The sequence below is a fragment of the Pocillopora verrucosa genome, chromosome 6 (assembly GCF_036669915.1).
Source record: "Pocillopora verrucosa isolate sample1 chromosome 6, ASM3666991v2, whole genome shotgun sequence".
Classification (NCBI taxonomy): domain Eukaryota; kingdom Metazoa; phylum Cnidaria; class Anthozoa; order Scleractinia; family Pocilloporidae; genus Pocillopora; species Pocillopora verrucosa.
The window spans coordinates 8,120,212-8,144,456 of NC_089317.1; the positions used below are offsets into that span (position 1 = coordinate 8,120,212).

The window sequence follows — 24,245 nt, forward strand, 5'->3', positions numbered from 1 at the left end:
CATTATATAATGAGCTCAGTTATGCACGCATTCTGATTGGTTCTCACTTATGATCTATTGGAGGACAGACGTATAGATGACGTCATCATTATACCTTTTTTCCGTATATTTTAATTCTCTATTATATAAAACAAATAGATTCCAAGTTGCCGTGCGTCTGTTCAGTAATAGATCACAGAGGACGTCAAAATGTGGTAAAAACATCATTGTTCTTATCACATTTTGACGTCATCTGTGATCTATTGATCTACAGACGCACGGCAACTTGGAATCTATTTGTTAATTAGTTGCCTTTCCGCCTCACCGTTATTAGCTGTGGCAGCTCAAAGCAGCATTGGATGGTAAATAAATTAATATTGACAACTTCACCAGTTTTGAATAAATACTGATGTCGCCACATTCAGCCCGATGATATATCCAACCATAGCGAAGCCAGGGTCATTGAAACACTGGATCTGCCATGTTTATCATAAAAGGGTTGAGGAGGTTACTCTTTTGAAGATAAGACTTCCAACCAGGAGCACAAGCAAATTCATTGAAGCAAAAAGAAAACTTTGTCCCGATGTTATCGGCGGTGAAACCGACGAAGGTTTTTCTAAAGATATACCCACTTACGTGAGCATGAAGAGCTATTATGGGATGATAAACCATTTTGAAAGCCTAAGTTGATGACAGACTTTTTCGCTGACGTGTGGCCCTCATATAAGATGACGGGACGGTGGGGGGAGGGGTGTAATCATCATTTGACTCTCGTTTCCCCTTATGCACTGCTATTCATGGGGACTAATTTCTCTCTCAAATGTATGAGAACAATTGTTCCACAATTAATCTTTATTTCTTGCAAATTCAAATCAATCGTTACAATTTCTTCATAGTCATTGATATAAGGATTATCATATAGATAGGATGCAAATCCCAATGTCAAGATTTATTTATTCACATTCTGCCAAATTCTGACCTAAAAGCCTCCATGCGCGTCGAAAACTTCACACACTATTCATCGGCGACTGATAAAAAGTGCAAATATATAGTTTAGGTATTATCTGCCATGAGAACATCTATTATTCTGATCAGAACTTGTTTGGCGAAAAAGGCTTTATGAAATATGTTTAATCTATTGTGGAAAAAAAATATATACATATATTTTTTTTTTCACAATAGATTAAACACATATTTCATATATGTATGTATATACCAATTGCGACTCTCTGAGCTTTTCCTCAACCGCTCAAACAATATTGAAACCAACTGCAGCCTTAATAAATGAATTCGGTTTGGATTTATTTTTTTCAGCCGTTTTGTCGTTGATGTTCTGAAAATTTTGCCGAGAATTGAAGCCACCAGACCCGTCAAATAATCTTTCACCGGAATGTTAGTGTAATGATAAAGCCTATCTGCTTTCTCTCTTTTGGTCAAATAAGTCCATGAACTCGCACTTGATAATTGCTGGTCGCAAAACAAACTCTCGCACCTCTATGGTTTGAAAATACAACAGCTCGTTTATATATGAACGGGTCAAAGATAAAACTCGTTTGCTTGTTGTAAACGAGGTTTAAGCTTTAGCAGGACTGTGCTATGGAAAAGCTTCCCGAAAGAAACCAAACGATCCAACTCCTTAAGTGAGTTTGAAATGAAATTGAGAAAACTCATGTTTGAAACTGAGATCGTCTACTTTTTTAGTACAACATTAATATACACGGTATTCTTGAAAAGCAGGTTTGACTTTGACTACAGTTTTTTTTTCGGTTTTTCTAGCTAGCGTAGATAGTTTAATTAATTCCTTCAAAAAAAATTGTAAGTTCTAACCCGATGGAAACACCATGTAAACGTGAGATTTTACTGCTACTACCATTTTAAAGACAAGCACTATTTAAAATACTAATTATAGGTAATGATTTCTAGCGTCGATTAGAAAACTAACGTAAGTTACTAATGAGAGTAGAATTTGGGACCCAGTCAGTGTCTCATGAACAGGCTCACACCACACTCTAAATAATGCGAGGCTATACTCATGACTAATTATATCGGACCTATTCCGCCTGTTTCTATGGCGGGCTCCTTGATAACATGGATTGAAAAATCGCGCTTACTAGGAGTGACGGTCGACAACAAACTGACATGGTCACCATACTTGTCAGAAGTGAAAAAGAGCTTCGCAAGCAAGCTTAACTTGCTGAGAAAATCAAGATCTCTTCCCGAGAGTGTACTGGAAAATTTCTATTTAAGTGTTATGTATTAGTATCATTAACAAGAGGGTGTCGTGTTATGCATTTAGGGGAACGGATAGTATTGTTGTACCTAGATTTACATCTGGTTATTTACAGCAATCTATTAGTTACGGGGGGGGGGCAGTCCTCTGGAATGCAATCACATCGAAAAACTCTGATATTACTTCTGAGCCACGTAGAACTATCAGCTCTAGATTAAGAAAAATTAAAGATTTCACAGAGTTCACTTTTAAAGTAGAATCAGCTTCTACAGTTGATTTTAACAATCAGGATTTTAGATATTTTTTAGGATTTTAAGATATTACAACTGTATGAGGTTTTAGTATTTGTTAAGAGCCTTAAGCTATTTATTAAGTTTCTTATTAATTTTATTAGGTAACTAAACATACGACCCCATAAGCGTTTAGCTTTTATCATTCGTCGTGTATAAATAAAGTTGATGTATCTATGTATGTAGAGAAAATTTAATGCCAACTTTAATTATGTGCAATATTAAATTACCTTCCGATACTAACATAACTTTTTATAATAACCAACTCTACCTAACTGACTCAGTCGGAGGAATTATAGGAATAGATAATTATGTCAAATTAGTATGACTGACTTTAGCAGCAAATCATCTGTTCCCTGTGGTGAGGGTGAGCTGATTCATCATCTCATAGGATAGAGTAAGAAAACATGAGATCGACAGATCCACGTGGGCTGGTAGCGTTGAGATATTCAAAGAAAATTGGCAAAGTAAAGCAGCCCATGTTCACATAAAAAGTCATACAGCTCACCCACTGTTCTTAAATCGTGTCGGTTGGCGAGAGCATCCATTACGGAAGTGCCCTCTCGGCGTCTCATCATTTCTGGTCTCAAACCCAGTTTATTCGCTCCACCCAAAACTTTGGAATAGAGAAAACAAACATTCATCTTAATTGTGCGTCGTGGAATATGACTTGTTTATAATTTAACGCCCACTAGACCATCAAGTTATATGAGTGACCTACTTTATGAATTGCTAGTAGGATTATCCTCATGGACCATTGTAATGAAAAAAGAATAACATATCTGCAGTATGGTTTTATTTCTAGTACGGGTCTATGTGATGCACTCAACCTACTTTGGTAGAGTAGTTGTAAAAGAAGAGACACTATTCCAGACTCATTAGTGATAACAGAAGTTTTTCTGCTGTTTCAATATTTCTTATTTAAACGAGAAGACCAAATTTAATAATTTTTTTGGTGATATATAGTTTTTTATGTGTTGTTAAAACGCCTTGCGACTATTGTTTTCCTGATGAACAGAGACAAAGAAGCAATACAAAGTATGAGACTGAAAAAATGTGCAAAGGGTTCCATTACATGATACGGGGTGACTCCACAAGTTTACTGGTTCAATAAAAGTGACTACAAAGGGAATGTGTCTCTCGGCCGGTTACCATTAGGTCGCAGATGGAAGCACCCACGTCTTAAATTGGGTCACCTTAATCCAGGCTGGATTCGAAAAAAGTTGTTATCACCGTGAGGGTGGATAGCCTGGGACATACCACAGGCCATTGAATAAATGTATTTCCTTGTAGTGGCTCTTATTTCACGACTATTTCACAAAAGGTTACTTACTTCTCAAAGATTTTGAAAGAGTATATGCATTATCTCTTGGCATCTCCTTGATGAGCATATTCTCAGGTAACTGAGGACCTGAAAGAAAAGAAGAATCGCCTTAGGAATAAATACTGACTTTGACTCAATGGCTTCAAACATAAACATAGAATCGTAATAAAGATTCGACCACACAAGTCAAATGATTCGCAACTAAGATTTATGGAATTCATGAGGACCCCCCCCCCCCCTCCATTATCATTGTTTATTCTTTCATCACGTGTATTGCCTCTCGCTCACGTTTTTTCGATGTGATGCTAAGAACTTTGAACTTCGTTGTTTTTTCGCGACTAACTTTCTCTTTTCAGCTTTGGTTGAGCGAAACGGAATAATTGCACCATTTATCATTAACCCAACTGATACTTTTTTCTTTGCTAGTTGGCGAGAAGATCGGTAGCCCAGTTTTCCCGCAGTCATTTTTTTTCTAAACATTTCGATTGTCTTTCATGCTCTACAACTGCTTCGAAACAGAAGGCTGTGTGTTTTCAAGGGAACAGAGGAATAGATGATAACTGTCACGGCCACGCCAGGTAAAGAATTTTCCTTTCTATAAATGGTTCCCCTATTCTTAATTCAAAACTTTTAAAAGCAAGTTAGTGCGAAATTAGTTTAACGGAAGGTATTTTCTGTTTTGGTTTATCCTGGGTTACTTCAAAATACCACGTTTGCCTTCCATACTTCCGTTGTATTTTATTCAAGTAGTTTACGAATCTATATTGCGTAATATAACGTTGTAACTCGATAACTTATATTCAAATTTAGATTCAAATAGTAACAAGGACATTACTCTGCAACTGAACATGACATAAGCAATATCCAAAGATGTCTTGCAAACTTAAAAGTGTTCCTTTGTTATGCAAATTGTTTCCTACTTAAATTTCACGGATTAAAAAGAGTTTGATGTTAAAGGCCTTCTGACTATTTTGTTCACAAGGCATCATGGTTATGATTGCTCAAAAATCAATTGATAAGTATTGAGAAGGATTAAAGAAAATGATATTAAACAACAAACCTGTTGTTCCTGGTGGTGTGATCTCTTTTAAGTAACTAAACACGTCGAATCGTTTTAAATTTTTGGCTTTTCTTGCGAAGACACGGATAGCTCTTTCGTCCTCTCTGGTTGGATTTTTGAAAAAGCCTTGATCTAGCTGTAGAGAGTTTTTCAATTGTTGTATAACAGCTTCAGCACTGCTTGACGATGTCAAAATAGGTTCTACAATGTAACAAAAAAGAAAAACAATATTTACGAATACATAATAATTAACCACGATACTGAAATGTGATGGTTGCTGGTGAATTGCCCAACTTAGGGTTTGCTGTTTTAGGTGTTTTAAATCAGTAGACTTATTCCAATAAAAGGCCGACTGATTCTAAGAGGCCTAATTCCAAGTTCAAATGAATCAACTGCCAGAAGAGGGATGAATGAAATTTAAAAGGGGCTGTTAACATAGCGCACATGCTTGCCTTATGTAAGTCCTATTGAGCCGCTATGAACAAAATCTTTATTTACGCATGCCCGTGCGTAAATAAGATGACGTGAGCATTTTTTGGTCATTGTCGCTGTTATATCGAGTTATGGATGCACTTGGGAAGTTTGGAGAGCACTCAATAAGCTAGGGTTGCTCTCGGCTGCGCCTCAAGTTACTCTTACGTATTTTTTGTGCTCTCCAAACTTCCCGCGTGCATCTATAACTCGATATACGCACGCTAAGCATGAACAAATTCTTAATTCTGCTATGCCGATACAGTAAGCTTTCAAGTTCTGAAAAAGTGCAAGTCTGAGCCATACCAAATACGAAATAAGAATTTGGTTGTAATCATGTTCATCCGCTGGCTAATTCAGACTGACTGGCCTAAATGGAGATAAAAAAAACCTTCATATTCAAAGTTGACTGGTAAATATTGTAGTTGTTGTTTTGTTTTTTTCGTTTTTTGACAAAAATACTGTCATTTAAAAATATTATTCTATCATTGTTTCCTTTTATCCTGTGCTAGACAAATTTGGTGGCTGAAATAGTTTTGGCCGCACCTCAAATTTTCGCAGCGGCGCTTGACTTTTTACACAGCCACAAAAATATCAATTAGTCCTTAAGCGTGAAATGTTGATGTGAATTCTTTTACATTATTTGCCACAAGGCGCGAGCAAAATTTTTTTCCGTTCTGTTCGTGCTCTCAGCGGCCTAACACGCTGATTTACGTTCATTTTCTCTTCAATGATGAGCACTGAAATGTTTCATTCAAATCGATGTTTAAAACCCAACAACGATAAACGCGTTCACCGATGCTCAAAAATTTATCATTATTTTAGTTATTCCAAAAGGATTTGGCAGCTGTCTCATGAGTGAAATTCTCCAGCACTCATCTTTCTCTTTCCACTGTGCAGGATTTGAAAGATTACTCAGAACATGAGCAAGCTGGTTACAACGTCAAATATCTATCTGCACATTGAATCACCACTCCGAGCCCCAAACATATTTCCTCTCTCTGGTGATAGCTTACAACTCTGACAGTCGGCTGCAATCGTAAATGTTCGTCAGAGATCACAACGAAATCCGGCAGACTGAAAAGTACATTTTAGCCATTAGTGAACACCCAAGGGAGCGGCGCAGGCGGCGCTAAAACAAGATTCAGCTCCCAGTTGGCTTATTAGCTCAATTGGTAGAGCGCTGCACCGGTATCGCAGAGGTCATGGGTTCAAATCCCGTACGGGCCTGAAACTTTTTTTCAGGTCCTACTTACAACTACTCGTTTCAGTAGTGTTCTTAGCTGCGAGGATCTTCTAATTTCAAGATTCAGGAACTTAGAGAAGCTGAATACATATATATTAATGAGCAAAATGGCTCATTTTCTGCTCATTATGTGATACGAAATACAGCGAGCGCAAATTCCAGGTAAATCCTTTTCCGCTATTCTTGATATTTAAGCTTAGTATCTGTATTTCCTTTATAAAGAAACTTTTGAAAGTTACAAGTTCATAAAAAGTTGGACCAGAAACTAGAAATTTAAAATAGAAATTGAACAGTTTTGAATTGTCGCATACGGTAGAATGGTTACAAAATCATTCACATTTTAACACAAATTTTCAATAGTTTTTAGAAGTCGTGTCCTTCTCGTTAGCGTCTCGATTAAATAAGTGTACTTCCATCTTGATTTTGCAGCCTACAAGTGTTGACTTTTCTAACTGAGACCCATTTAGAATGAAAATTAAAGTTAGGTGTTCGTTTTTTTCTGGCGCCATTTCCTTTAAAATGTTGATTACCGGCTTTCAAATTTTGCGCTCCATCGCGTTGCTGTTATGCTAATGCACTGCTAATGCGTTATGAATATTAAACCGGCCATTCTGCACCATGCCTGTGTTTGTTCAGATCCAAAGGCAAATAAATATACAGCGATACGTACTGTAAAATATCATTCATAAAGAGTGTCCTAATTTGCAAGAGCTATAGTAATGCCATGATTTTTAGCAGGTTTATTCTAACTCATTCTCATTCACATTCCATACGCGTTATTGACCACTTTAAGGTCAAGATGGCTGGATATTGGCCGATTTTCCTTTCTTTTTTTTTTGTTTTTTTTGTGCGTTTTATGGATCGCAGCCAATGAAAGAGACTTATATCCACTTATCTTGACCTTTAACTTGACTTTTCAGCTGAACAATATAACGTATATGAAATGTGGAGGCCACTGAGTAAGAATACACATGCTAATGATTACGCCAATACTGATTAAAAAACAAATTCCAAATGGGGGCGCTTTGACTGTTTGGCCAATAAAGGATTTTTTTATTGTATAGCAAAAAGATCTCGCCGACTTCAATGAGAATCAAGAATAAATCGTTTTTTTTTTGAGCGCTGGATATTACTTGACAAATTGGAAAAAAACAGCTGATTTAATAGGTTTACACTGTTGATGGGTAAACGTCAAAAACATTGATTAAAATTAATTAGAAAGCTGCACAAGCTCCCAATTTTTTTACTAGGGTGGGATTAAAGTGAGAAATCACAAGCGGGTAAAATGGACCTGTTATGTCCACTCGGCCAGCCAGGAATCGCTTCGTCTTGCCCACGGGCGCTGTCAGCTACGTAACACGTAGAATTATCACATGACGGCCTCATGCACGCAATCCCAAAGAAAACCACAATGAAAGCCGGTCCGGAAAAACCGTCCGGCCCGCTACTCACACGGCTATTTTGTATTTTCCAACAACGCGGTTTAAAATTGTGAACTTCAACTTGAAGTAAAACAAATGAGGAAATGAGTTGCGCTTCTCAGTGAATTATGAGTTTCTTGCTCTGACTCATTGGAAAAAAGTGTTTACAGTTAAATCTATATATCAGTCGTCCAGTTCGCCCTTCTTTTGAACACAAGTACGTCCTTTTTAAGTTGAAACGAAAGTTTTGAAATTTTCAACACTTGGTGGTCATATGATTAAATGCTTACTGTTTAAGTTTGATCAAGCTGAAAGGGTAAATATTTGGCTCTCGGTCAGTTTCGCCCAATGAATCGATGAGTACATAGTATAACCCATAGCCACTCTGTCATAATAAAGTACTATCCCTAAATTAACTAATGGTGACGGTTCTAGAGTCAACCATTCGATTTTTATGAGACTGACCTGCAATCATCCACTCTTTTTCCATGTCTCTCCAGGTTCCTAGAGTCATTCTGATCTTTTCCAATTCTTTCCCTATGCTACGATATTTACGTCCTGGAAAAAATTGAGGATGTAATATTTCTGAGTCTCAAATTCATATCAAACAGAATGGTCTTCAATTCGTGAAACAGTCGTAGTCCACCCTATATTAACGAACTATTGTCATCAGCTGCTAACTATGCTCTTCTATTCGTCTTTTGTTCGTTCCAAGAGTCAACTTCTTTACGCTTGGGGATCGTGCCTCACTCATACTGCTCCTGTCTTTCGGAACTCACTACCATTATCGATTAGAACAGCCACACATGACCACCAGGCGAAATCCAACAAGAATATTAAACCAGTATTAAACCCTCATCAAGATAGCCCTTTGTTCGTGTGTATTTTTTTCAAAAGAAAACTTGTATTGTCCGTGATAGTAACAGCTTTAAAAGTCAATCATCTTATCAACTAATTAAAAGTATGATTAATTCGTTGAAAATAATCAATTGATCATATAACCTTCGGACGGGTATGCATCTCTGTATGCTTCCTGAATGCTGTCCCAATTCTCACTGACATCTTTGATTAACCCTTCAACCTGGTCGAGCTTTTCAAGTCTGTCTCCTGAGGATTTATGAACAGAATAAGAAGATGATAAGTTTTGAACTCAGCAAAGAAATCGATAAAGAAATATAAGAAATCTAAGTTTCCAACCACTTCATGGCCAAACTCAATGCAGAGTCTCAGTGGTAGATCTGAGCCTCGGAATGCAAATATCTGAGACTCGATTCCTCATGCGCCACATGCTTCTTTTGTCCTTCGTGTTCGAGTGAGTGTTGAAGGATGTGCTCTCATACCTGGGCTACATTTTTTTCGAGACAGTCTTTACATCCAACTATCATCAAAGTAAAAAGGCCAGTTCTGTAACGATTCTGGCGTTTCCCCAAGTAACCAACAAGACTATTTACACGAAAGCAAGGTTTCTGAGACTGGGGTATCTGACATGAACACTTATGGTTACATCACAATTGACTCGCGAAGCCCAGAGGGAAAGACATTCAATGGTAAGAATTCGGCGAGAATCGAGCTATAGTTCTCGGCAACTCATACCTATTCTATTAAGAATTATCATTCAATGGAGACTAGCTATCACTTTCACCTTCGTCAAATTCATATTCAGAAGAGGCACGACTCAAAGTCCCAACTCCGCTGTCAGGTAGTGTCATTTCGGTGAAGGTCTCTCGAAGACCATCCAAATATTCTTCTACACGCGCTCTTCTGTCTAATGGTAAAAACTCCCTCTCTGGAAAAGGATCTTTTGCATTGGCTGTGGTCAAGTTTCGACCTATCAGAAGGTCTGAATCAGAACTTGCCCGTTCTTTTAATCCTCTTTTCTCTTCAAGTTTCATCTCTAAAATTTATAGTCAAAAAAGCAATATAAAGCTGAATGAAGCGGTGGGTTCCACATTATTTGCAAAAGAGAATTGAGACATTGAGCATTCTTCCTCACTTGGATGATCATCAAGCTCTCGGAAATAAATCATATATATCGGAGTGATAAATAACCCAAAAGGTAAGTGAAACTTTAGAACGAATGTCACCAATGGTCAAACATTTGGTGGCAACAGCTGAAAAATTAATTTCGCCCATATTTCAAAGTTTATTAAGTCTCAATGGGAAATAAGTCACAGCATACCTCTTTTGGTTGAATATCGTTTATTTTCGAGAAAATTGATAATAACTGAATTCCACCAAAATGCCGCTTTTGAAGCTCAAAATTTCACGCGAGTCTCGGAGCGTTGCGTCACAAATTGAAAAACTATCTGGACCGATAAAAAGTACCAAATCTTAAAAAACAGCATCAAAATATATTTTGTCGGCAATTTGAGCAATCCTTGACGATTTATTTACACAAGGGAATTGAATTTATCCAACGAACTTCTGACTACATAAAAAAATAGGCTAAAAGTAACCCGTTATGTACCTATGTGCCACACAAAATAATTAGCTGAAAATCTGGCTTTTGGAAGGCAAAGTGCAGTTCTTTTCGATCTACAAAGGATTTTTTTGGGAAATGATTCAGCGCGATTTAATTAAACTTTTACGTCGGATAAAATGAGGTCTACTGAAATCGACAACTCTTCAAAAAATAGTACATTGGACTGTAAAACATGTGGCTTCGGGAACTTAGGTCAAGTTTTAAATATGTGAAACAAGAGCAAACAATCATCTAAACCCCGATCATAATTAAAAATCTCAAGATTAAATGAATCGTGGTATTTTTTAAATTATTGTTTAAGATGGATAAAGCGAAAGATCTCCAAAGGGCATAGCCCATTACTGCAGATGTGCATTAGAGCAAAGTTATAAAAAAGCTGTATAAAGGTCCAAACCACAATTTTCACTGAAACTTTTTAACTAGCCGACGTCCCACAGATTTATATTTATACCTCTTCTTCCTGCGACGCTCCGAGATTCGCCTGAAATTTTGAGCTTTATAGGCGGGATTTTTGCGGAACTCAGTTATTATCGATTTTCCCGAAAACAAAGAGATATTCAACCAAAGGAAATTTGTTTCTCTCTAAGGCCTACCTAACTTGAGCATATGAGCCGAATTGATTTTTTGGCTGTTACCTTTATATTTTGAAAAAGTTCGATTTTGGCCACATTTGCTCTTAAGTTGTCTGAAAATTGCATTTTTGAGCACAACTCAAAGTTACTTTTCGAATCAGTTTTAGAAACAGAAATATCGACTCGTTTAAAGTCAATGATTTTTATATCACAGTGCTCTTTTCGCGGAGGAATTGCGGTTGTCATTTGGATAATAAATCGAGAGGCTGTTGCTACGTGAAGAGAAAGAACAACCCGTTGGACATTTTGATCCATTATGAGCAACAACTCTTTCCCAGCTCAATCTGTCGGTCGACCAAACAAACACAAAAAGTGATGTTGCGATTCACAGGTATTCCTTAAACCCACGCGACAGATCAGGCTGAAAAAGATGAACTATACCAAGTCTACAATTTCAATTATTGCACCATGGATCTTTTTGCAAACCCAAATATCTGGACTTAAAACAATTTATGTTAGCGATAAGGAAGTACGTTTGCGAACAAAGAGCGCTTATCAAATAATTTAGAAGTATTAAAATCGATTCTCCTCCAAAAGAACAAAGGAATTCTAGCTCATGTAGATATAATCAACCCGTACGCAATAATGATAAGGCGTAGTGCATGATGTCTTGGAGAAGGGCGGAAAAAACTTAATGAAAAACAGTTATCCTTAAAGCTCACCTGGTAACTTCCCCCAACCCCACTTGGCTAAAGATGTAACCGTACATTTGTCCTTTGTCAACATGCAAATTTGCCTCTTCATTCGCGCCAAAATTGAATACAATTTCAAGCGAATACTGTTATCTCACGAAAGGTAAGATTAAATCAAGAAACATCAGCTAGAGTATAGAACTGGATGGTTATGTACGAGCTGGTTTATTTACAGTCTCGTGATGTGTTTCAATAAATCGTATACGAGGAAAAATATTAGATAGATCGTAATGCAACAACTTTAATTTTCAAATCACATCTTCTAGATGCCGTGATTCGTACCGTTATAAGATACAACAAGAGACGTTTCTAATTCATCTCGAACAAGGAGTCATGCACAATGGCGGGACTATTTCAGGTGAAATTACCTTCTATTCCTGATATCATTAAATCCAACTTGGCATTTCTGTATTCATCTTCGTCGATGTCCACAGTCAATCTCACTTCACCACCTGTCAGCTTCTCTATTTCTTCAGTAACAAGAAACTTTTGTAACTTTGTCTGTAGTGTTTTATCCTGATAACTTTGCCATAGTGCGTCAAGAGCGAAAACATTTTCTGCTTGAATCGTAAATCGGATCGATCCTTCACGAATTGCACGCAAGGAATTTCGCGATGGAAGAACAACTGTGTTCATAGCATTGGAAAATTCTTCCACGTCACGACAATTGTAAAGGATGTTCCATACACCGACGAGCACGGTAGCATCAAAAAGATCGCGGAAACTACAGTGAGCTGTAACAGCTGTAAAAAATGTAGAAATCACAGGGTTTACATCAGCCGCTTGTGGAGTCCACCGAAAAAGCGGAGCTAGGCAAAGAAACAAACGTTTGGGGAGAGTTGGCTAAGGAGAGCACTCCTTCACAGACTTCTCGCGTAATTCGCTTTCCCGCTTCTTTGCTTATCTCCAGTAACTGAGAGTCTAGCAAAGACTTAAGTAGAGTGGATTGCTATTTTCGAACGTTATACGTTACTGAGACTGACGACAAGGTGGCTCATGAATAAAGAGAAGTGGATGGACCATAGACATAAGGTATTCAACAGGTCTTGCTCTGTGTCGGCGGGTTTTACTGTCTCAGGTTCTAGGTTCCACATAATTAGGCTCTACTTCTCAGCAAGATTAACCAACACTGTCTTACCTCCTATCAATTCTCCTATCAATTCTCCAATTATTTCAGCAGAATGAACAAGAGCGACTCCAGCTGGAATGAGAAATAAATCAATCATTGAATTAACAATTACAATATTCCATGGGCGCAAGTCTTAACTAATTTCTACACAGCAACCAGGAAAAAAAATCCTTATGTACTCACGGCCGTACCATGTATATCATGACGTGTGCAGTTTCACCTGCAAATTCATGCTGCAAATTCCTGTCGAGTTTAACCGCGAAGTTTCAAACCTTTCAAATTGTTTTTCTGTTTTATCCTGATCGAGATATACCTTTAAGAGCTCAAAATGAAATGTACATATCCTAGACAATACTTTTTTCGAAAAATCATTGATAATTAAGATCTTTCAAGCGACGAAATTAACAATGTCTTACCTCCTACTTTTCCAACAATAATCATTCCACGAGAAAGAACAGAAGCGGCTCCAACTGGAATGTGAAACAAATCAATCATTGAATTAATCATATCAAACTTTGCCTATTGTTATGGTTTAAATTTTTTCAAAATTTTTTTTTGTTGTCTGGCCTTTTGTTGTCTGGCCTTAGGGATTTTTCCGTCCGGTTTCGCGAAATTCTACCCTAGTCAAATCGGATTCAGTCGGCAAATTGTTACTGATGAAATTTTTTCCCAACGGTAGCCTACTTGGAAATCAAAGACAAACCAACAGGGGGTGGGTCAGTAAATCAGTTTTAACCGCGAGTTTTCAAACCTTTCAACATTGTTTTTCTGTTCCATCCCGATTGGGATATACCTTTTAGAACTCAAGATGAAATGTAGATATGCTAGACAATACTTTTTTCGAAAAAACAATGAGAAGTACGACCTTCCAAGCGACGAAATTAGCTATAGAGTTAACGATATTTCGTTCCTAAACGCAATGGGAATTACGGCTGAAAAATAACAAAGCGATCTTTCTGAAATCAAATGAGGCTTCGCGGCGAGGGGACAATTCTTTGGGACAATTCTTTGGGACAATTCTTTAGGACAATGACTAGTATTCAAAGTATTTATAGCGGAGCTCCCAGCACGAGCGTAGCCCCATAATTATACGAAGTAGTAGTAACTCACCAAGCTGAAAAATTTGGACTCACGACCGTACGACTGGCCGCACAAGGTGCTACTTTAGGCATACGCGGCCAACTGCATTGCGGGCACTATCTTAGCCATTACGTAATGGAAGGGCCAAGGAGAATGTAATGCGCAGGTGCGATTGTGCGAGGGCTTCACGTGGGCTAGTAGATGTGAAGCCGCATGAGCGAATAATTTGCAGTCCGCGTTTTGAGCGGGAAATCAAATTGGTTAGGATGTAGTTGAACAGTAATTTTCAGTATTTGCAATTTTAATCAACTCGCAAAGCAACAATACCGGCAGAGCTAAAGCTTTCTCAACCGGAGAAAATTGTTATAATTCAAGTTCGTGGAGAAAGGGTTTTGAGTGAAAATAGGCTGGAAAGAAAGAGACAGAGGAACCAAAGAAGCAAGAAGTAAAAGGCGTAAAGCGAGTCGAGAAAAACGCGCAAGAAAGTTGGAAAGGAAGCTAAAATAGGCAAAGTGCGGCGAGGGGAACGCGAAAGAGAACAAGAAAAGGGATACGTAAAGAGGCGAATATCTAGCGAAGAGTAACGTGAGAAGGAAATACAAAGAACTCCAGAAAACAGACTGAAAAGTGATCATCAACAAAGAGAAGCGAACCACAAAAGTGGTTTTCTCTCACACTAAGGCCCAGAAAAATTTAAACCTTTTTTGCCAATCTTCGTTTGATACTAGCTTCAGTTTATAATTCAAATCCCGTTTCCGTAAAACAATGGCATTCATTGCGTCAAAACCCTCGCGCCGGTTCATCGCTCGAGTAACATTTCAAAGTGTTCGTATTCTCCACGTTATTTCTTGTTCTGTCTTTTGGAATGATTAATACAGTCGTGATGTTATGGGAAAAGAAGTTATCTTACGGAAAGTGTTTTGCCTAGAAAGTTTTCAAATGATAGCGAACGGCGTGAGAAAGTTTCTATCATTCTCTCCTGAGTTAGCTATCGCATGGTTTACATTATTTATCTTAAAATCGCGCTTTGTAGAAGATTTGTTGTTTTACCCCTAGAACGTTGTAACAGCCTTTCCAAAAATTGAAATATAATGGAGTTGAGTCAGCGATGTTCATGTTTACATTAAGTCTGACGCAGTATTTTGATTTTGTCAATATTGTGAGTGTATATTGTGTGTATTATAATCATGTGAGAACCCGCCAAACATCTAAGAATTAAATTACCGAGCGCAAATGTGTGGTTCAAAGAAATTCACGGGTTAAATGGTGTTAATCCTACTGCGGGAGGAGTGAATTTCATTGTTTGGTCATGGTACTTTTCAGCGCTTTGTTTTCATGCTTTCTACTCGATTCGTTCGAACTTCAAGAAATGGTTTCTCTCACAAAACATGGAGCCACTTTCTCATCGCTCAACATCTCGAGGCGTACTTAATGCTCGGGTTACGATGAACATGCTTGTGATACGATAATTTTTTCTTACAGTTGGAAACTGAAGAATCAATCTCTGAAATTGATAGCCATTAAATTTTGCAAGAAGCGTCCAAGCTGTGATCGTATAATCAAACGGGGTCCTGGCAATTTGAGCTCACAAGCACGCTGGTAAGCACATGGTCAGCGTAAATAATTGTTGTTTGCAGATTTCGAATTCAAGAGCAGTTTTTGAGAGCCCATTTCTGTAACCTTCCTGGATATTTTCTGTTGAATTCATTGAGGTACAATCTCAGAATTTCATAAGTGGTTATGAACGACAAATTCGTATCGGCACCATAATTTAGGGAAGTTTTGTTAACATGTTATCAGTTTACAATATTCGTGAACATCTCTGTAACCTGCTTGAATATTTTCTTTTGAATTAATTGAGTTACAATCTCGGGATTACATCAGTAATAAGAACGATAAATCCATATATGTAGCACGAGTGAAGCACCTTTTAAACTTTCTACACGATTTTTGGAAACTATACTTAATTGACTCTCGATAAATTGGAGATTTAAATGGGAGATTTAATTATAGCGGAGCTCCAGCGTAGGCCCATAACTATACGAAATAGTAGTAACCCATCAAGCCGAAAAATTTGGTTGTACGACCGTACGACCGTACAAGGTGCTACTTTTAGCATGCGCGGCCAACCGTACCACGGGCACTATCTTAGCCATTATGTAATTGAAGGGCGAGGGAGAAGGTAATGCGCAGGCGCGATTCGTGCGTAACTTGGATACCCCATTAGTGTACGCCAAGAGACACCGTCAGAAGACGATAAAGTGCGCATACTCGAACGACGAGCTGCAGTGTAGCGTACTGCGGGCACACGGTTAGGCATTGCACGAGGGCTTCACGTGAGCTCGTAGATGAAATTTGCCACCCGCGTTTTGAGCGGGAAATCAAACTGGTCAGGATGTAGTTGAACAAAAATTCTCAGTATTTTGCAATTTCTAAACAACTCTTAAGACAACAATACCGGCAGAGTTTAAGCTTTGTCAACCGGAGGAAATTGTTATAATTCAAGTTCGTGGAGAGAGGGTTTTAATTGAAAATAGGCTGGATATAAAGAGACAGAGCGACCAAAGAAAGCAACAAGTAAACGGCGTAAAGCGAGTCCAGAAAATCGCGCAAGAAAGTTACAAAGGACGCCAAAATAGGCAGAATACGGCGAGAGGACCGCGAAAGAGAACATGATTGAAATATTCTTATGCTTTCAAATGTACCGGTAACAAAATAATGTGATGAGAATCTGATGATATGAAACACTTGCAATGGAAAAACCTGTTGCTGGTAGCTTATGTCTTTAATGCTTAAATTTTCATGGGAGATGCTTTTCTTTGAAAGTGGGGATACAGAAGTTTTTAAAGCTGATAGAAGTAAGCTGTTTGCAAGTAATAAAAGGCAAACTGACAATCATACCTTAATGCTTGACATGCTTCACTCAAACATGTCAGTTGTGTGTACCTACCATTGTAGAGGTGTCTTAAAAAAGGTTTTTTTTGTGTTACACAAGGCAACCTCCAGGGTGGAAGAGTAGAAGACCACAGAATGATGTTTACTTGGCATTTCTACTTAATGCAATCATATATTCAAGCAGTAATCTACACATATATAACTGATTACATGATGTCTTTAACCCTTTACACCCCAATATCAGAATGCATATTCTCCAAACTGTTCTCTATATATTTCCTTATGTGCTGGCAAGGAGAATTTGTTAAACAATCAAGAGGTCATTCAGTTGATTATCATTTCCTTTATTTTCATGACCTTCTTGTGTGACTCAGGGGTGATATTGAATGGAGAAATTAGATGCTAGTCACTCTCAGGGATTAAAGTGTTATTAGCTACACACATTTTCATGTATATGTTCCTCACATTTGTTGGCAACAATACCTAAGATTGTTAGGAAAGCAAACAAATAAGTGAACAGAAGCCAGTGAAATGAGGGAAACTGTAAACTTTACCATGTGATAGAAAAACATCACATAGTACTTAAAGAGGGGAAACTTGAATTGTGCTAGCTAATTTCCTCTATTGCCATTCATGTTTTTGATCAAATAAAATTTAACTGTTTAACTCCCAGTTCAAGTTTGTAATTCTCCTTACTGTCAACTATACAATTCTTATAATGTTAGTTCTAAGAATTTAGTATTGGATCAACTAATTCTTCTCAAGTTTATATTTTTCTTTATCCTCATCACTTATCTGATTGATGTTGTATTGATATTGTTAGGAGAAATTCTGCCTTGGTCACTCATGGGAGTTAAAGGGTTAATCAGTTGCAGGGTTTGCCTGCAACGTGTCAAATTGCCAGTGTACACATCATTCTTTTCAGATGTTTACTGGTAAAAGATAGATACTTAAATTAAAATAGCTGTTCATAAAAAAGCACACTTACATCACTAAAAAATCACACTGAAGTGGTGGCATGATTGATTTGTGATATTTGGAATGATAGAGGCAGGAAAAACACATTGAGCTTTTTCCTATTTACCAGTAAGTTAATTAGATTTTGGATTCTACATTCAGACTGGGTGAGATTAAATTTATTCATATCATGCTTCATTATGGTTTGTTTACCTGGAAAGGTAATTGTTATAGCTTCTCAGATGTTTTTGTTGCAATCACAATTAACATTCATAACAAAATTTCATTTAACATGGGATGTTTCAAGAACACTTTTCCTTTCTCCTCAATACCATTTAATATTCCTGGATCACAATTAAAGGTAGCAGGTTATTAAAAAAAAATTATAACTTTTGATTCGGGTAATTATTTGAATATGAAAATAACATATGATGATTTCACATGTAACGGGATGATTAAGCTGAAGATAGCCTAAAAAAGGATTGAACTCCACTGTAAGAATTAGGTAACTAATTTGGAAACTTGAGCACTTGGTAAATACACCATGGCTTGCAATTCTGATGATTACAGTTTGCTGAGGTAATTGAAATGTTAGTCCCCTTGCAGGAACCTTCCGCTTGACCTGTACAGTCATGTACTATGAGACAACTTTAGAAAAATACATTTGTGTTGGCAGAACTATTGTAAATACAGTACCACCTAGAGACAAAAATAAATGATTTCCTGTAAGCATGAACATTTGGGAGAAGGTATGGTGGTAGATGAACCTTCTTTTGCTAGGATGCATAGGGTCTGATGATTGTCATGTACATCTTTTAGCTTTCAAACTTTCAACTTTGTATTAATTGTAGCTGTTTACCATGTCTATTCTCAGTACCATAAGCCCTCAAAAGTTGAAGCAGGCAAGTCAATAACCTAACTTCTTTTGTTTGGAATTGTGTGATTATATAATTTTGCTGTGTAAGTTACCATACTGTAACATGTAATATTACTATTTAGATTGCATTAAATACACTAGCTCAAGCTTTCATTAATGCATGGTGTCTTACCAATGGTCCTACCCAAACTGAACATTGAAATAAGGAATTGGTCACAAGATATGTGAGTTTAAAAGGGTGGAAATCTGGAAAAACAAGGATCCTCCTTTGATTAGGACTAAAATTAATGGGGGCCCTCTTATTTTAATTCACGTTTTTAATTTAACCTGCCTCCTCCCCTGTAATGTTCAGGGCACATAGATGAAGAGAACATTTTTTTTGTATTTTGATGCATAAAAGTTAGTAATTGGCATCTACATAATAACAAAGCAAGAATGTAAAGCTTTAGCTTAATTGGTTAAAAAATTAAAGTAAGAGAGTTTTGCAGATGGTGTCTTACTTTTTATCCTGGCTCTGGATAATTATTTAAGTAACAAAGACACTATCAGTCTCAATCACTCTCACTTTCCACTGAGCTTGTGGAAAGATGATAACACCATTATTTCTTTTAATGAAGAAAGGAAAGCCTGCCCACCAATAGTTCTGTTGGGCATCATCAGTTCAAGATGATTGTTCCAGGTAAGCTAACCTTAAAATTAGTTGTGAAAATTTCTTGAACATGTCATCGTACATCTTGAATGTTTGACTCAATTTTACCTCACTAACCTAAACTGAATAAATAGAAACATGAAATTAATTTGTTCTCCTTTTGAGGTGTGCATCAAAATTTCGAAGTCATCACAGGCTTAAACCATAGGTTTACAGGAAATGTGCATGTGCATGTGCATGTGTTTTCAACATATGAAACTGGGATTATGACCACTTCAAAAGACTTTACTACATGCCATATAGGCAGGTGTTGTAAAGAAAGTTTGCTTTGCTTTTTCATTAATACACATTTCTTTTTCTAAGAACCTTGTTTATCTAGCCTGTGCTGAATTCTAATTTTCAACCAAATTTTATCATTTTTTTAATATTATTAGATCTCTTTGTATGAGTTAATTTTCTTGTAATTAAAATAATTACATCAAATCTTGCAGATGTATGGCAGATTATTTTTCTCTGACCCTCCTAACATTTTACCATTGGCTATAAAAGTATAGTCAAATTAAAGGTTTTTGCACAACCTATGCATCGAGTTTTTGTTATAAAATATTGTATCCTTCTCAAAACTAGTTTATCAGAATAAGAATGAGTTACCGGGCACAAGTATGGCTTTCATGATGATAGTTTCCAGACTTGAAAAAAAGTCACTGCCTGCTAAAATCCTCAGTTCCTTTGCCTTGATAGCCCAACCTCATCAAAACATTGCCAACAGGAGTGATTAGCAAATTATTGACACAGACAAGAGGGCCTATTCCCACATACATCCTCCTCAATCTTGTTAGCTTACTATGGTCATGGCATTTCAAACATGGTGTATATGCCACAAGTTTTCCATTTCCCTGACTAATTACTTTGTAATAGTGTTTATATGTTGAGGAAATGTTGAAATATAATACAAAGACTTGCCAATAGATAGTTTTATTACAGTTTTTATTCAGTGTAACGTAGGGCTGGAAAATAAACTAATAGGAGCTCTGCTTTTAGGCTTGGCCAAAATATATATATTATGGTAATAATTAAAACATTCTTATGCTTTAAATATACTAAAAAAAAATGTGACGAGAATCTGATGTTATGAAACACTTATGATGGAAAAACCTGTTGCTGGTAACATATCTTTAATGCTTAAATTTTCATGGGAAATGCTTCACTTTGAAAGTGGGAATACAGAATTTTTCAAAGCTGATAGAAATATGCTGGTTGCAAGCAATGAAAAGAAAATTGACAATCATACTTTAATGCTTGACATTAACTTCACTCTTACATGTCAGTCGTGTGTACCTACCATTGAAGAGGTGTCTTAAAAAAGATTTAAAAAGGCTGCTGTTCTTTGTTGATCTCTGCACCAAAAAGACTACTAAAGGCACTGAACTTCAATTTCTATGCACACAAGACACCCTTCAAGGTGGAAGAGTGGAAGACCATAGAATGTTTACTAGGCACTTGCACTTACCACAATCATATATTCAAGAAATACTATACATACATAAAACTGATTACATGACATCTTTAACCCTTTACATCTTAACTTCAGTATGCATATTCTCCATACTGTTCTCCATACATTTCCTAGTGTGCTGACAAGGAGAATTTGTATAACAATCAAGAGGTTCTTCAGTTTATGATCATTTCCTTCATTCTTATGACCTTAATGTTTGATTCAGGGGTGATATTGAAAGGAGAAATTAGATGCTAGTCACTCTCAGGGATTAAAGGGTTAATAACTGTACACATTTTATATGCTCCTTGCATTTGTTGGCAACAATTTATGGTTATGATTGTTAGGAAAGCAAACAAACGAATGAACAGAAGGCAGTGAGATGAGGGAAACTGTAAATTTTACCACATGATAGCAAAAACATCACAAAATACTTAAAAAGGGAAACTCAAATTGTGCTAGCCAATTTCCTCTACTACCCTTCATGTTTTTGATAAAATAAAATTTAATCAGTTGTAGAGTTTGCCTGCAATGTGTCAAATTACCAGTGCAGACTTGATTCTTCTCAGATGTCAGCTGGTAAAAGATAGATACTAAAATTAGATGTCCATAAGAAAAAGTACCAGCACACATCATAAAAAAAATCACACTAAAGTGGTGGCATGATTTATTTGTGATATTTTGTTAATTAGATTTTGGATTCTACATTTAAACTGGGTGAGATTAAATTTATTCATATCATATTGCTTCAATATGGTTTGTTTTCATGAAAAGGTAATTGTTATTATAGCTTCACAGATGTTTTCATTGCCATTGCAATTAACATTCACAACAAAATTTCATTTAACATAGAATGTTTCAAGAACTTTCTTCCTTTCTTTTCAATACCAATTATTATTTCTGGAGCACAATTAAAAGAAGCAGGTTATTAAAAGAGTGATAATTAACTCTTGTTCCAGGTAATTATTTGGATATGTTAGTAACACTTGATTTTTTCACATGTAATAGGATGATCAAGCTGAAGATAGCCTCAAAAAGGAGGGAACTCTCCTGTAACACTTAGGTGACTGATTTGGAAACTAGCTATCTTCGAAAATTTGCTCAAAACATTAGGAACAACAACGAAGCTCTTAAGCTTTTTGAAAATACCGCTGACTAGCAGGCGTTTTGATCGCTTTCCAAGTTGATTGAACATCGTCCCCAGGTTTCAGACCTCGTCAATTCTTTCCCCCCCCCCACCCCCCACCCCTCGGGACTGGTCCCTAAATCCCTCCTCCACTGCCAGTGTTGAAGAGTTTTATTACAGTGTCATTCAGTATAAAGGGCTGGGAAATAAACTAACGAGAGCTCCGCTTTTAGGCTTGGCTAAATCTATATACTATATCCCAAAATGTTGTTCAATAGAGGTTTTGCCTTGAAATGCAACACATTTCAGAAGTTTCAACGCAAAGCCTCGCAATTTGCTTGTAAATTCTAGCAAACAACAATTCAAGTATGCTGAATTAACTATATGTAGGTTAAGTAAATTCCAGAAATTCGTACCTTATCCTCTTCGGTTTTTCGAAAGGTAAATGATAATGTTAAATGTCGATATGTCCTACAAGTATTGCTCAACAGAACATTTTAATTCTAAAGTGGTACAATATCAGTTAAAGGCAGTTCAAGAAAAATTTCAAGCATTTGTTTACTTGTCGGAGTCTCATCCCGTGGTAAGTTTTTGCATGAATAGGCACAGAGGATGTAAAAATTTCATGCTATCTGGAGCAAACTTCACTTGCCAGCGTCTCGCCGTTTTTTTAAAGTACACAGAGGAGGCCCTCTCGCCAGCTTAGTTACTGATTTTACAGCTCTCAGCATTTTCTCAGAAAATCGGTTGAACGGACCTAAACCTGAGGTCTAATAATTAACGTAACGCTCAAGAACCTAAAATTCGATCGACAGACTGTTCGATTTCAAGGACCAAAACTATTAAAAACTATTCGAAAACTATTAAAAACTATTCGAAAACTATTAAAAACTATTCGAAAGTAAGCAATTCAGTTGGAAGCTGTCCCTTACCTCCTGCTCTTTGTATGTTGTCGTCCCACCACTCGGCATCTTCTTCCTGTTTTCTCCTCTTCTCGAATTCCTCCAATAGTCTGCATAAATCTGGTTTCTCCACCTCGATTGCTATGGTTTTCAGGATAGTGAGGTCCTCTATCCCCAATTTGCATTGTTGTTCTAACGTTGTGAATAATGCATTGACATTTTCTATGTGTTCTTCGCTTTCACGAACTATCAGATTTTGTCTTCTGCAGATTGAAATGAGTCGTGGCAGTTCATTGGACTCTTCGAGTGTACGACTTATCTGCTCCAGTAACTGTCTGTAGTCCTTTCTCTTAATTTCGAATCGCTCCAATATTCGAAGGAGATTCCACTTTCTTATCCCTCTTAGTAATTCTTTCAATACACCGAGACGATCAATCCCAATAAATTTCCGCTCCTCCAGCCTGTTAAGCAACGTAATAACGCTCGTGACATCGTCTGCCGAGCCATCAGGAATATACCGTTTGTAAAGAAGTTTCAACCACTCACTTTCAGTTTGCCAATTGATTTCCGTGTTACACTTATGCCATAGTCGAAGGTATTCGACAACAGACATAGCTGTTGGTTAAGGGGGAATGAAATTACTTTGGCGAAAATTAATGATCATCAAGACGCACCCTGCTCATCAACATAATGAAACTGAGCTTAATACGCCTAATCACAGGCGGCCCAAGCTCACGTTTCGAGAAAAATCCAAAGATTAATTAATGAAAGCGTCACGCGTTGTGTGACTCGGTGTTAAGTCGAGTAGAACCGTTGAAAATTTGAACACGCTATAAGGAATAGTATGAGACAAAATATGGGCGATTTACAACGATAAATATTTAGAAATATGAACATTTTACACGTTAAATCGATAAAACTTACTCAAATCCTGTGTTACCGTTGTACTTTCTGGCGATTTCTGCCGTTTTAAGCTTGCTTTACCATCACTGTTATTCAAAACGTCAAGACTGGAATAACAGTGATGGTAAAGCAGACCTAAAACGGCAGAATTTGCTAGAAACTGACACACAGGATGTGAATAAGTTATTGATTTTACGTGTAAAATGTTCATATTTCAAATATTTACCGTTGTAAATCGATCATATTTCGTTCCCCGTACTCCGTCAAATTTTCAACGGTTCCTCTTGCAAGTTAACAGAGAGTCACACAACGCGTGACGCTTTCGTGAATTAATCGTTGGCTTTTTCTCGAGACGTAAGATTGGGTTGTCTGTGTTATAACGCGTTCAAATTTTCAACGGTTCTT

General features: G+C 37.1%; 1 protein-coding gene across 1 annotated transcript; it reads right to left on the reverse strand.

Moving 5' to 3' along the window:
• Positions 1-839: 839 nt before the first annotated feature.
• Positions 840-23,649, reverse strand: LOC131799946 (uncharacterized). Its single transcript, XM_066167977.1, has 10 exons — positions 22,968-23,649; positions 13,373-13,426; positions 12,966-13,028; positions 12,196-12,570; positions 9,664-9,915; positions 9,024-9,128; positions 8,487-8,579; positions 4,884-5,084; positions 3,833-3,910; positions 840-3,115 (listed from the first exon to the last, which is right to left on the reverse strand). The coding sequence occupies exons 1-10, from the start codon at positions 23,548-23,550 to the stop codon at positions 2,949-2,951; spliced, it is 1,971 nt and encodes a 656-aa protein (XP_066024074.1). The 5' UTR covers positions 23,551-23,649; the 3' UTR covers positions 840-2,948.
• Between the last annotated feature and the right edge of the window lie 596 nt (positions 23,650-24,245).

Bases quoted from the DNA above. Each gene is read 5' to 3' on its own strand.
- LOC131799946 (XM_066167977.1), bottom strand. From the start codon at position 23,550: ATGTCTGTTGTCGAATACCTTCGACTATGGCATAAGTGTAACACGGAA. The intron at 12,571-12,965 runs GTAAGACAGTGT...CATTTTTTACAG, and splicing joins GATAGGAGAATTGATAGGAG to CTGTTACAGCTCACTGTAGT. The intron at 5,085-8,486 runs GTCAGTCTCATA...GTTACATTGTAG, and splicing joins AAAAGAGTGGATGATTGCAG to AACCTATTTTGACATCGTCA.